This window comes from Diadema antillarum, unplaced genomic scaffold (genome assembly GCF_040938485.1).
Source record: "Diadema antillarum isolate AM-2024a unplaced genomic scaffold, OU_Dant_1.0 scf00000031, whole genome shotgun sequence".
Classification (NCBI taxonomy): domain Eukaryota; kingdom Metazoa; phylum Echinodermata; class Echinoidea; order Diadematoida; family Diadematidae; genus Diadema; species Diadema antillarum.
This window is the reverse complement of record NW_027270920.1, coordinates 649606-662767: the sequence shown is the minus strand read 5'-3', so window position 1 is coordinate 662767 and position 13162 is coordinate 649606. Positions and strand designations below refer to the sequence as shown.

Genomic DNA, 13162 nt, shown 5'->3' with positions numbered 1-13162 from the left:
TTGCCCATGTTGAATCTTTTTCGATTGAGGAAATAGCTTCGACTCACAGAAAATTTGACTTATTAGGGAAGAGAAGAGAAGAGAACCTTTGACATTTTTTTTTTTTCAATAAAAAGCATACAAACATGTTGTGGTTTGAGCTATAAATCCCTAAATTGTTAGCATTTAACATTTTGCACAAGTAACCTCTGCAGTTTTGAGATGTGCAAAATGTATCTTTTGATAATGTTGAACAATGCACCACCAGTTGATCAGTTTTAGATGGTGGTATAATTACATTCAGTGACACAATCATGTAGTAGTTACACACGTACATGTATTTTGACTGGATTTCATCGAATTGAAGGAAAAATTGGTGGGCCTTGTTCTCTGATTCCGGAGGTCTTGGGTTCAAATCCCGATGGAATCCCATTTTCTTTGCTCAACAAAATGAAAAATAAAAATGATATACTCAGCTTGTGGTTGAGGTATCTTTTTGTTGGCACCTATACAGGGGAAACTGATATACAGTTAACATCAAAATTATTCATACCCCTGAGAAATTATTAGTTTTGAGCAGATTTCTTACAAGTGAAGGATGGAGTGATGGTAATTGGGTATTAACTTTTTACTCTTATTCGTCCTCTATAAATTGACATTGATTCCAGTTTCACCTCATTTGCATAACAATAGAAATGATGAGATATAACACCCAATCACTGTCAATCCATCCTTTACTTGTAAGAAATCTGCTGAAAACTAAAAATTTCCCAGGGGTATGAATAATTTTGTTGTTAACTGTACATGTAACAAGGTCAAAACTGAGCCATTTTTTCCTCGTTATAGCCAATAAGGTATCTTGTTATATCAGTTGGTATTAAAAAAAAAACCACCATCCCTCCTCCCCCCCCCCCCAAAAAAAAAAGCTAATTTGGGCACGTGGGATTACAGATCACATTTCAATTAATACTGATAATCCTGACAATGTGTGTGAGAGAAAGGCCTTTGTGGGTCAAAGACATTTTTGGCCATCAGTGAATTAATTTTTAATGAATGTTTGAATTTGTAAATGTCTAGTTAGCGTGCAATAATGTTATGATCGTCTCTGAAGTAGTACGTGTATGATGTATGTTGTTCTGGTTAGCATGTTTTGTGTGTAACACATTTTACACAAGTACGGTACTTGTTCATTATGTGAGCGTGTGTGAAGAGTGGGAATTCCTTGGTACAATCACAGCATCAGATTGCCTCACACCTGCTACGTCATGATGATACTGTACATGTATGCACAGGGCTGCATTCTTTAGCACACTACATATTTGTATGTGTGCATATAGGCCTACATACATGCGTACACACACACACACACACACACACACACACACACACACACACACACACACACACACACACACACACACACACAATATGCAGCGCTGAGCTGCAGAATCTTCGAACATAATTGCACAGTACATGTATATGTGTATAAGCTTTAGCCACAAGGATTTCACTCTACCAAACAATGACAGGTTTTGTTAACTTGTCTTTCTTTGGAAATCACAAAAGTTATTTCATAACAGCCAATCTCACTATAGGAGTAGTGTTTTTCATAGCCTTGTGTGGAAGGAAAGTTGGGACCGAAAAGTTTCCTTGTACTAACTTGATAGCTCGCTACAGCAGTGTTCATTATATCCAGTTTCTCCTATACACTTTGAGAGACTTGCCATCACAAGAGATTGTGGGGGAGCAAAATTGCATGGAGACAGTGTTTCCCTCACACTCAACTATGACAGTACATGTAGTAAATTTGTAATTCAGAGGAAGTGTCAGTTGCTTCAAAAACTAAAACTAAAGAGGAAAAAAAATGAAAAAAACAAGCACACACAATACTGAAAAATGCCGCATCAACACAATATCATTTATTATGAAAAACACTTCCATATAATCTTCAGAAATAAATTGATTCAACAGAACTGAAGGTCGTGAGCAAAATTGGTGATGCAGCACTACCCAGCGAGAATTCGCTTCGCACCTCACAATGAAGTTGTAAAAGTACAACAATGCACATAAATATTTATGTTAAAAGATGTGTTTTCAACATAGAATAATGTCAACAGGAAAATAATCATACCTTGAAGACAAAATAGGGCTACAAGTATTGCTAAATTCTCCCACTGGACATACCAATTATTAAAAAAGAACAAAAAATTGGGACATGATCAAAATGGGTATACTTGTTTTTCAAGTCCCCCAACATGATTGCATGAAGAAAGAGAGAGAGAGAGAGACATAATGCAAACACAAACATAGTAAATTCAAGACACTTAAAAAAGCTCTCACATGGATGGAGGTAATATTCCTAAAATTGAGATTTGATTGCCTACAAACAGAAACCAAAATTATTCAAAACAAAGTAAACAAAACTCATTGCTACTCCCTGTCATATAAAATCAACACATTACTGTGTTGTAATATAATCAACTGATGCATCGTAGAATGAAGCCAAAAGATCCTGTTTGCTCACATACAATAATTTAAACATTACACTTTAGCAATCCTGACTTGCTTTTTCATGCACAAGGGTCTGTCCCACTTTTACAAAATGAATGAAAAAGCACATTTGATCACTGGATCTGTCAGTTAAATCTGTCCTCTGATATGACTCCATCAAGAAGTTTATAATGACATATTGCTTCTGAAAAGAAAAGGAAAAAAATATATTCCATCAAAGAGTATTATGTAATTACCTGCAAAGTCTGCCATGTTCTTCAAGACAAAACTATGCGTGCAAGTAGCATGTGGTGGCTCACACAATTCAGAACTTTGGAAATATTATGTATGGCACAATCTCTTTGCAGTGATAGCTAAAAGAGTTTTAAATGAGCAAAAGACTTGGAACTTGCACTGAACAAACATACTGTCCAATCTTACTCAGCAAACATCTTCTCTCCAATCTTGAGAGGAGTGTTCCTATCAAAAAGACAGTAAAGTCTGATTCAAAGCAAGATGTAAAAAAGGAAATGAAACAAAAAGTGCAAGGAATTGAAATGTTAATACTACCCTGAGCTTACACATTCTTTATCATGTAGCTGTTTGCACGAATATCTAAATTTTACCACGTCAGATCCATTTTTTGTATTTTTCAAAGCAAGCTTTATGTTTGTAGGGTACTTCTGCAGGGTGTTTGAGAAAGTGATGCAAAGGAAAGATCCAACACTGCTATATCATTCCAGCAGTTTCACAGGGGCAATCACCACGGTGATGTGACTTGTATGATTGTATCATGTCTAGCTGACACTCCACTGTCTTCTCAAACAGGAATTCCACCACTTCTTGCACGATAGGTTTGGGGAGAATGTCTTCATCTGCTTCAATTTTTGTTGTCTCGCAGAGAGTCTCACAGTTTGAGATTTTACAATTCATCCTTGAGATGTTCCTCATCCTCTTCGTCCTCCGCATCCTCATCTTCAAAGTCGCCCATATCAAGATCTAAATCATCCATGTCTTCTTCATCCTCGTCCTCTTCATCCTCCTCTCCCTCCTCCTCTTTCCTCCTCTTCTCCTCCTCCTCCCGTTCCTTCCTCTCCTCCTCATCCTGCTTGTTCTTCATTTCTTTTTCTCCTTTCTACAAGTCAAAGAAACATGCATAGAAAGCTCTTAGAACTGACAGTTGTATGTGAGGACAATGGTAGTACATGTACAGGGTGCTCCCATTACAACAAACACTGTTTAAGACCTCAAAATGATTATCATCATTAACCCATTGAGGGCGGGCTGATTTTGCTATAGCATGCATTTCCCATAGACACTTGCCTGAGTATTCTCTGAACTCGTCCTCAATGGGTTAGTCTTTGGGACAAATTTTCCTTTGGACATAACAAAATTTTAAATAATGAAAGAAAACTGCTGATTCCAAGGACTTCGTTACAATGGGAGTTGCCTGTACAACCACCTCAATTCATTCTACTCCCTCTGATGTCAAAATCTACCCATTCTGGCAGGTGCAAGACAAATCTTACTCCCCTACATCCCCCCCCCCCCCCCCCCCAATGAAGTTCTAATGAGAAAATGAGAGTGTTCTCTGATTGATCTTGTCTTTTCATTTGGTCTGTTGTCATCACCATTGCTGATTTCCTCACACATGCCATGTACAGACAATGACTACACTACACTGGAACCTCGTTTTGATGAGCTGCTTGTTATAAAAGAGATAAAGCAAAAGATCATAAAGGAAATGGGACCTGCAGACACCTTGCTACATCAGATATCTCGTTATATCCGACATCATCAGGACAAGGTTCCACTGTACTGGTATGAACACTTGGATATTTTTATATCATGCTATGACACAGTTTCTGTGGAGGGCAGTGCTCATTCATACCTCTTTTATTTAGCATTCATCAGTATGGGAAAAACAAAAGTAAAACACTCAAACGGACATAACAAAACCTCTTGTAAAATGTGCTCAGACATATTATACATGTTTCACATTAAAAGACAAAATTCAGCACTATCTCTAAGGGAACAGAGAAATGTGGGAGGAAAGGCAGCATGAAATATCTGACTTGGCTCTCTTAGAGCTCAAAGTATGAAAAATACACTTTCCTTTTGACCCGCAAGCATTTCTGTCCACAAACCAAAGCCGAGTATCAGTAAACACCCATTTTAACGAAGGAAAAGAGGTGGTGAAAATTCCATCCCATCAACACTGTCAAAATATTGGTTGTTTCACAGCCTATGTATGCTTGGTTTCCAAACAGTTTGATACTGCAAAACACCTTTTTTACACTACGGGCTTCTACAATATCCCCTAGAATCAGTCATAACGGGCAATGCTTATAATTGGGCTCCATTGTTCTTTATGCTATGATGTTGTCCCTTTGTAGGCATAAACAGTGAAATTTACTGTGTCTCCCAATTATCTTAAATTGTATCTTTACTGTCACTACAAAGAAATCTATTCCCTGTCGGGATACTTACTTTGGTAGCTTCAAATAGTTCTTCAGCCTGTTCTTCTGCTGTTGATAAATCATCTGTTATGAGGACATTATCGAAGATTGTTCCAGATTTTACCTGAAGATGGAGAAAAAAAGTAAGATGATCATACAGTGTGTTAATTCCTTGAAATGCTGCAAAAGACTCGTTCAAACAAACTTTAGACCAAGACTAGTCAATATTAGGGTGATCATCACACTCAATGTGGTTTTTACCTATGAAGCAAGATTTCGACATTAGTATTAATCAACACAACTCTTCATGCTGTGCAAGAAGTTTGAAGAAAGTTTCATGTTTTTCAATAGGAAAGTCTGCATGTGACCTTAGATTCCAAAAGTTAAAGGGATGGTGTAATTTTGGTTGAGATTGGGGATTCAGATTTCAACTTTTTGGAAGATAATGAGAAAACTCTTATGAAATATGAAAGAGCAGGCAATTCTAAGAAGAATTCAAAGTATATTTGACGAAAATTTGTTGTGAAATGGCCCGAGATATCCAAAAACAAAGTAAAACAAAGTGGTCTTAACAAAAAGGTGGGTCCCACATTTTATTATGACTTGGTTGTCTTTTGATATCTCAACCATTTCAAAACCAATTGTCATCTCACAAACTTTGAATTCCTCTTATGACCCAGTCACATATAAACTTGGATGCTCAAGGATCTACACGGTGATCCGGGGAGATCCCGGATAGTTTAGACCTCGATGGAGTGTCGACAAACGTTGGTAAGACTGTGCACACGTCCGGGGTGGTCCGGGGTGATCTGGGATGTCTATGTGACTGGGGCATTAGAATTGTATGCTCTGTCATATTTCATAGGAGATTTCTCATGATCTTGGGAAAAAAAAAAAATTGTTGAAAACCTGAAGCCCCATCTCAAACAAAACTCTACCATCCCTGTAATGTGGAGTGGTGATGATAACGGAAATGTTGTAACAGATGTTATCAGAAAGCATTTTTCTCAGCAGGACTTAACTCAGCCCCGAAAGATGGTTTGGTATAAATGCCATTTCATCATAAGACATCTGTCACTGTCACTCATTGATTAGAAAAACTAATTGGAATTGGTTTTCTTTCACCGCACCATTAAAGAGGCAATGAATGTTTTAAACAAGCAATCATCTGACCGTTTGCTTCGAGTCCCCTCTTAAGGACGAGGCAATGTGTGGACAAGGTGCCTTGCCTACAGGTACAGCTGCTGCAGCCAGGGGACTCAACCAGGGGACATCATGATAGATAATTCATGGTCTTATCCACTGAGCTAAAACAGCTCCTTGATATCACTTATATAAGTCAATCTACATGCCAGCCATGACAAAATGGCCGACATATAACTAGAATTCAGTGGGGTAGACACATTTTTCTCAGAGAGATCAAATATTCACACGCACAAATGACACACTTTGGGCAAGGTGCAGGGTGTACATGATCAGGGCTTTATATTTGTAAGGTTGGGTTGACGTTTGAAAAGGTGGATATCAAGACAATCTTGAGTCTGTTTCTCTCTGTATACAATAACAACAGAAAAGTTAATATGACAGCATAACTGAGCAATGTGAGGGTCTAATTATAAGCATTGAAATCTCACATTTTGAAGAAATTCAAAGTTTGGTTAAAAGCTACCATATTGAGTTACAAGTGAAATACAGATGACCAAACTTAGTTTTATGCACACCTTTCTGGGAGAGACAAGAGATTGCATCCCCACAATACGTACTTCATGTCTTTACAAAGAGCAGAACACCTCTTGCATACATACATATGTATATATCTAAAGTTTATATATTTAAAAAATGCAATCACCAAAGGAGATATTCCTCCTCTGAATTGTTATGACAAGCCACAGCTACATACCTGCCATAAATCAAATCCAAGTGCGGCAACGCTGGTATATCTGTAGAGGTTTTCATCAGCTTCATATTCAGGGTTTTCAATCTCTGGGTGCACCCATTTGCCACTGTAGTTTGGATTGTCAATTTGCCTTGGTTTCCACTCGCCCTGTGAAAAGCAAAATAAAATGAATACATCATCCATATAAAAGCACAGTTAAAATGTTTCTTTTGGAAAACAGTCAGTTAATGATTCCACTTCTTCAGTTTTTGCTATTTGTTCCATAAAAGGAAACGTAATCGTGCCTTCTCATGAAAAATAAACTGCCGTTATTTGCCACAATGCTGCGAAATCCTGTGCTCTTGACAAATAAATTATCATACATTACCAGTAAGTACAATAACACAAATGTACATTTGCAACCATTCTACTTACACAATATGATATGGATGTAATGTAGACTAGAAGATATTGCCCTGCAAGGGACTGTAATTTGCATGTATAAACTCCTGTAACATGTTTCTTGCTGGTGCTTGGGTATTAGTTCTGATATTACCCTACAGGCCAAGCCAGTATGATAGAAAGTTTTGTTTACTGCTCTCACCTGGTACTCTGGGTTGTTGATCATTGGTGGTTCCCATTCACCGTCCATCTCATCATCCCAGTCCTCTGGTTTCTCGGCATCGGGGTCAGGGATGAATTCTGGCTTGTCCCAGTCCTAGTGGTACAGGAGGAGGAGGTGGAACTGGGTTAACTCATACATTCATGTTAACAGTGTCTCCTATTCTTGGAAATTTAGTCACATTTTCATGCATGTGGGCCAAGAGCTGGTGTACATGCAAACACAGCTCATGCCCTGTAGCGAACATGTTAAAACAACAACAAATGATACTCAATGAAAATAAAACACTAGTAAAAGGCATAATATGGGAGGACACATACGAGTACAAATAAATCAGCAAGTATGTTTACAGTGAGTGCAACAATTTTTGTGATTCTCCAAAAAACAACCAAACAAACAAACACTTAGCATGGTTTCTGTGCATCCCACATGGTTACCAGTACTCCATATTTTTGCGGTCAGCAATAACAAAATAACAAAGAGAATCGAAATTATCACATTTTGTTGGTAATGTAAGCCCTCTCTTACTATCTTAGGCTTTCACAGTTACATGGGCTTATTGTGGGTACAAGTTACAACTCTCTGTGGTATCTTTAACAAATCGTGGTACCAATGTCTTCAGAAACCATGTCATCTGAAACCAATGAAGTGATAATCATTCTGAACTATCATGCCCTAAAAAATACATCATTTTCATACAAATTGAGAAGAAAAATAGACTGATGGTATCCCCAAATAGCAGAAAATTATATCTATCACCATTAAAGTGGGCAAACTACATAGGAATGCCTGCCAAAATGCTTGCACATGTGCAGATATAATACTTGCACATCCATCCTTCACATATTGCTACAGTTTCATCCCAAATCTAGTGATCATATCCATAGATCCATGTTCAACTGACCTCGGGCTTGCTGTCTTCGGGGTCATCGATCATTGCTTTGTCGTCCCAGTCCTCTGGCTTCTTGGCCTCTGGGTCCTTGATCGTCTTTGGTGGCAGGAAGTCCCAGTCCTCCTCCAGGTTGCCCGACTGAACCTTCTTGTTGTCGATGCGCACCTCGTACGTGTTGTCCGACTTCACAATCAGGGTGTACAGGTGGGTGAACTCGTCATCCTGCGTACAAATGACGACAAACGGACCTTGCACCATAAATGTATCCCCAAATAACAGTATTTTCTGATGCACAAGTTAAAATTTCTTTGCAATTGAATGCAACAGCAACCATATTTGACACAAAGTGACTCCACTGGGGATGGTACGTACATGCAGACTTCTAATACAATTGTAACATCTCAAATTATGAACTGGTAATACAAAAGTTGCTCCACGGAAAGAAAACATGCTAACCAGAAACATAAATCTTATCTCTTCATTTGGGGGACTAAACTCATAATCTATTTGATTCAAATCAAATTTACCCCAATTGCACAGGCAAATCTCAAAATGTAGCATACTCATAGACATATAGTATTTTGCATTTAATTACATACCTTGCACCTGATGTCCTTGTTAATCAAAAGATTCTTTCCCTTGTAGTTGAAAATTACATGGACTTTTTTGGTGCCTGGTCCACAGATGTCTGGCCCTGAAGTGACAAAGAGCAAATAGAAGAGAGAAAAAGTAAAGCACAACACATGTGACAATCTTCAAGAAGAAAACTCGGAGAAGGAACATAAGATGATAATTTTTATAGAATCTTACTCCAGAGCCCTAATCTTTGCTGCTACAATGTATTTTTCAGAAATTGACCAGCATAAAATGGAAAATTTGGGTACCTACTGGTCCGACCCGTCTGTTGGACCAGTACAAAAAATGGGTTAGAGTACAGCCCTACCTATTGCAATGCAACACAAACAATCGATCAAACCAATTGTGGGAATCAATGTGAGCCCTTTATTCAAATTATTGTGTTTTACAACTGACTTTCAAGTGTTATTCTTATATCATTGCACTTTTACTACAGGCCAGTAAAATTTATGTTCACACAAGTGTTCGGCAACAATGTGAAAATCTGCTCACCCGACCGGACAAGTGGTTAAAAAAAAAGTTATGTAGCACCCTGTATCTAGGCAGTTAAAAATTGCATTTTAACTCTCAAGCAGTGCCCTAAATAAAATGCATCTGCTGAAATTTATCCTGTACAATGCTGAGACTGGTGAACTAACCCATCTCTAGCAATTAGGACAGCTCGCATCTGTTACAATAGATGGTTCTGTTCTATTGTAACCCAATATAAATCCACTCTTATCATTTCTTTTTAAACATTAAAATGAATGCAATGAATCCTTAATATTGAGCTTCTTGTGCTGTCCAGTTGCAGCTGGGACCTACCAAACATGATGTTGTATGGTGATTCGCCATGCATGTCTTCCTGATCTAGGTCTGCGCCAAAGACCTTGACGTAGCCCCCACCGCAGTCAATCTTTTGCTCGTGCTTCACGGTGAACTGAATGATGAGGTCCTTGCCTTCGTTGCTGAACTCGGTAAACTTTGCTGAGATGCCATAAAACTTGGCATCCTGGCTGGTCTGCAGACCTTTACAGAGAAAAACAGATTGTGAGATCACTCTGTCAAATGTTGATGTCTTGAAAATGTTTGTTTGTTAGATTTTTTTTTTAAGGATAAGTTTCACTCATAAGATCAAGGAAATTAAAACCAAAAGAAAGCACACACAAAAATTTATGACGTCACAAATACCTGGAGCAATTACTGAATAATGCACATTGCTGAAAAGGAGACACATACGCTCTCTAGTGACATTTGACCACAGAGGAGGAAACAGAAGGAAAACTTAAAAAACATCAATGATTCCATGCAGATTCAACACAGTGGCAAAAAAAACAGTATAAGAAGAATAGATACCAATTGGCAATAACTATCACAGTATGATTCCAGAAGTTATTACGACTCTTGATGGGAAATCTGAGCAGAATGCTGTTCATATTTTTGTGGATACACACATTCAGAAGCAGGACATTGATAGTATTCTCAACAAGCATTCTAAATTTCTATGAAAATGATATTTACCTTTGTCCTTCTCTTCATCTCCATAAAATTTTCCAGCAGACCACTTGAATTTGCCAGCGTCACTTCCCTTGTGTGTTGAGACGACCCATCTGTCCTCCCAGCTCGCTGATCAATGAAAGAAAAACATGAATAAAAATTACGCAGGGGATCTACTGCAAACGGAGCCAAGTGGAATATTCTGTGCACACATGTTCACTTGGAACCTAGTATTCACATAATTATTTGGTGGAAAGAGTCTGAAATCAATTTACAATTACAATTATTCTGGGAACAGTTGGGCCTTACAATTAAAGGGTGAAATGTGAATTAGATACCAGTATCATATAGTCAGTGCAAGTATTCATTGGCAAGTGGGGATGCTCTCACACCGCCACAAAGTCATGCCGTACCTGGCTGGCACTTTAAGCCAAGACCCTTCGTTCGGTTCTATTCTAACAATGCATCTAGCTTCTATGATTGATAGGTTGATTCTCAATGATCATGATGATAGAATGTAGACCATCTAATCCAGGTTTCTAGAATGCTGAAATAGAAATTAGAATGTTGTAGACCACCTAGCTAGTTGAGTGCTTACTGGTTAGTGTTGGTCTTATTGGCATTACCAGCACTCACCGCAGACCAAGCACACCAGTCACTGTCATGTCAAGTGTCACCTGAACTACTGAAGCAAGATAAGACAATACCACTTTAGTTACCAGTCAGTGCCAGTGGTCAGTGGACAGTCCAATGTATGAATAAATGATGAGATGATCATGATTGATGTGGCAACACTAGTACCAATTACCATTCACCAGATCGCAGAAACCAAAACAGTGTCGTATGTACCTACTGTCAGCACTGTTGTAATTTTATTTAGAACACTAGACTATGCAGTAAAATAAGACACTCGTTTCACGAAATTGCATAAATTGTACACGGGCCCCGCCATGTCACTGCACTCTTCTTTTTAGACCCTCTCACTAACAGAACAGTTCAGTTAGACCTACCACTACCTACTACCTACACGGCTTGGCATTCACATTGCGATGAGCGAGCGAGCGAGTGGGTGGGATGGGCACACGCCAGCGGCCCACAGGCAGAGCTCGCCCGGAGCAAAGGATGAAGGATATCATAGACAATGACCCAATGTGGCTGTGGACTTACCATCAAACTGCTCTTGGAAATAAATTTCTGCGTTTGCAATTGCAGCAAATGCCACACACAGGATTATCAGATCTGCCCTCATGGTTCTGCAGTTAAGAAAGAATATCAAGAAACAGCCTTCAGCCTCCCGTTCACGGCGATGTCATTGAACGAATAGACACATTTGACGGCGTTGTAGGGCACGACGACTTCTGTGTTGTGGTGAAGAACCCAACACGTGAAAACCTGGACAAATGTCGAGCTTTGATTGGTCCCTTGGATAGGAGGGTCATGTGGCAGCCAATCAAAGCGGACCACGCGGCGAGGGTTGTCGAAAAGTTCACGTTTCGTCGTTCATTGCATTGATTGCATTGCGGAAATCCTTGTACATGGTCTTGCGCCCTCTCGAGTCCACTGAAGTTTTCACGCTGTTGTACGTTGGTTGTCCAATCACAATCTTACACCTCTTTTGTCGATTTTATCCTGATAATACCCTTATACATTGTAGTTTGCAGGCTTCCTGCAAAGAATCCATCCAACTTATTTCAACTTTGATCGCGTGGGCTTTTGCTCTAATTGGATATAAATCAATAATATCCATGGTGCAAATCTTTTTACATCATCTTGTCATGCAATTTATGAGTAGAAATGCTTTGCAAATAACTGCGGTAAAGTCACTTGTGCCAAGTCAAAGAAAACACAGTTTGTACGAATGCATTTTCCCCCTTTCTTTCTTTCCTTTTCATTTTTGACTTTTGCATCCATTATATCATCCCACTATTACTGGTACTTTAAAGATATTCCTGTAAATCTTATGTACACAAGTACTAGACATTGTTCTGAATTATCATGATCTGCATCAATGTGAAAGAACTTGTACATAATTTATTATAATATACAAATGCCATTATGTCTATATATGCTATATTTTGTGCTCATATAGGCCTATGCCAAGGAGCTAATGAAAATACAAATGAAAACAAGATACTAGGAGATGGTTGGTAAAGTATGTGAGAAAAACATTGTCATCATTAATTTATCTTATAATCATCTGTATCTGTCAAATCTATTCATCATGTTATTTGTATGGAAATCAGTTTACAACAAATTATACACAATGTACCTATCCAAACATTAAACATTGTACTATATCACGGAACATTTAGTCTACATTAATTGGTAAAGTACAAACAGTAGTGGACTGCATTTAATCTATAGTGTATAGTATGAATCGAGGGATGACATTCTGCAGCTATTTTTAAAACTATTTCATGCCGTAAGAAGTCTCGTCAACTGACAGCAACACCCTCCATATAAGCAATCACACACAATTCTCTCCCCCTTGAGTCATTGCTTTCAACCCTCTGCATTCCACATTAATTTCTTGTCCATATTTAAATCATACATACTTTATGTGTGTGAAATTTGTGCACATTTAACTCACTGAAACAGAAAGGCCCAAATTCACGAAGGTGGTCTAAATTCAAACCATGGTTTATGTATAATTATTTCTTCTGCGTAGATATGATTGACAGATTGCGTACGCCAACAGGCATCCAGTAAAAATACGTGCATAGATGCGTGCA

The 13162-nt window shown here is 38.4% G+C and overlaps 1 protein-coding gene across 1 annotated transcript; it reads right to left on the bottom strand.

The window, feature by feature from the left end:
- Window positions 1–1876: 1876 nt before the first annotated feature.
- LOC139741415 (calreticulin-like) lies at window positions 1877–11785 on the bottom strand. The gene is made up of 9 exons (XM_071652004.1): window positions 11598–11785; window positions 10455–10559; window positions 9759–9962; window positions 8918–9012; window positions 8331–8540; window positions 7409–7522; window positions 6829–6972; window positions 4960–5052; window positions 1877–3604 (listed from the first exon to the last, which is right to left on the bottom strand). Exons 1-9 carry the CDS (start codon window positions 11677–11679, stop codon window positions 3392–3394), a joined length of 1260 nt encoding a protein of 419 aa, XP_071508105.1. The 5' UTR covers window positions 11680–11785; the 3' UTR covers window positions 1877–3391.
- Window positions 11786–13162: the final 1377 nt, after the last annotated feature.

Excerpts from the sequence above, each read along its gene's own strand:
- LOC139741415 (XM_071652004.1), bottom strand. The coding sequence starts at position 11,679 with ATGAGGGCAGATCTGATAATCCTGTGTGTGGCATTTGCTGCAATTGCA. Across the intron at positions 8,541-8,917 it reads ACAAGGACATCAGGTGCAAG|GATGACGAGTTCACCCACCT; the intron begins GTATGTAATTAA and ends ATTTGTACGCAG. Across the intron at positions 3,605-4,959 it reads AACTATTTGAAGCTACCAAA|AAAGGAGAAAAAGAAATGAA; the intron begins GTAAGTATCCCG and ends TTTGACTTGTAG.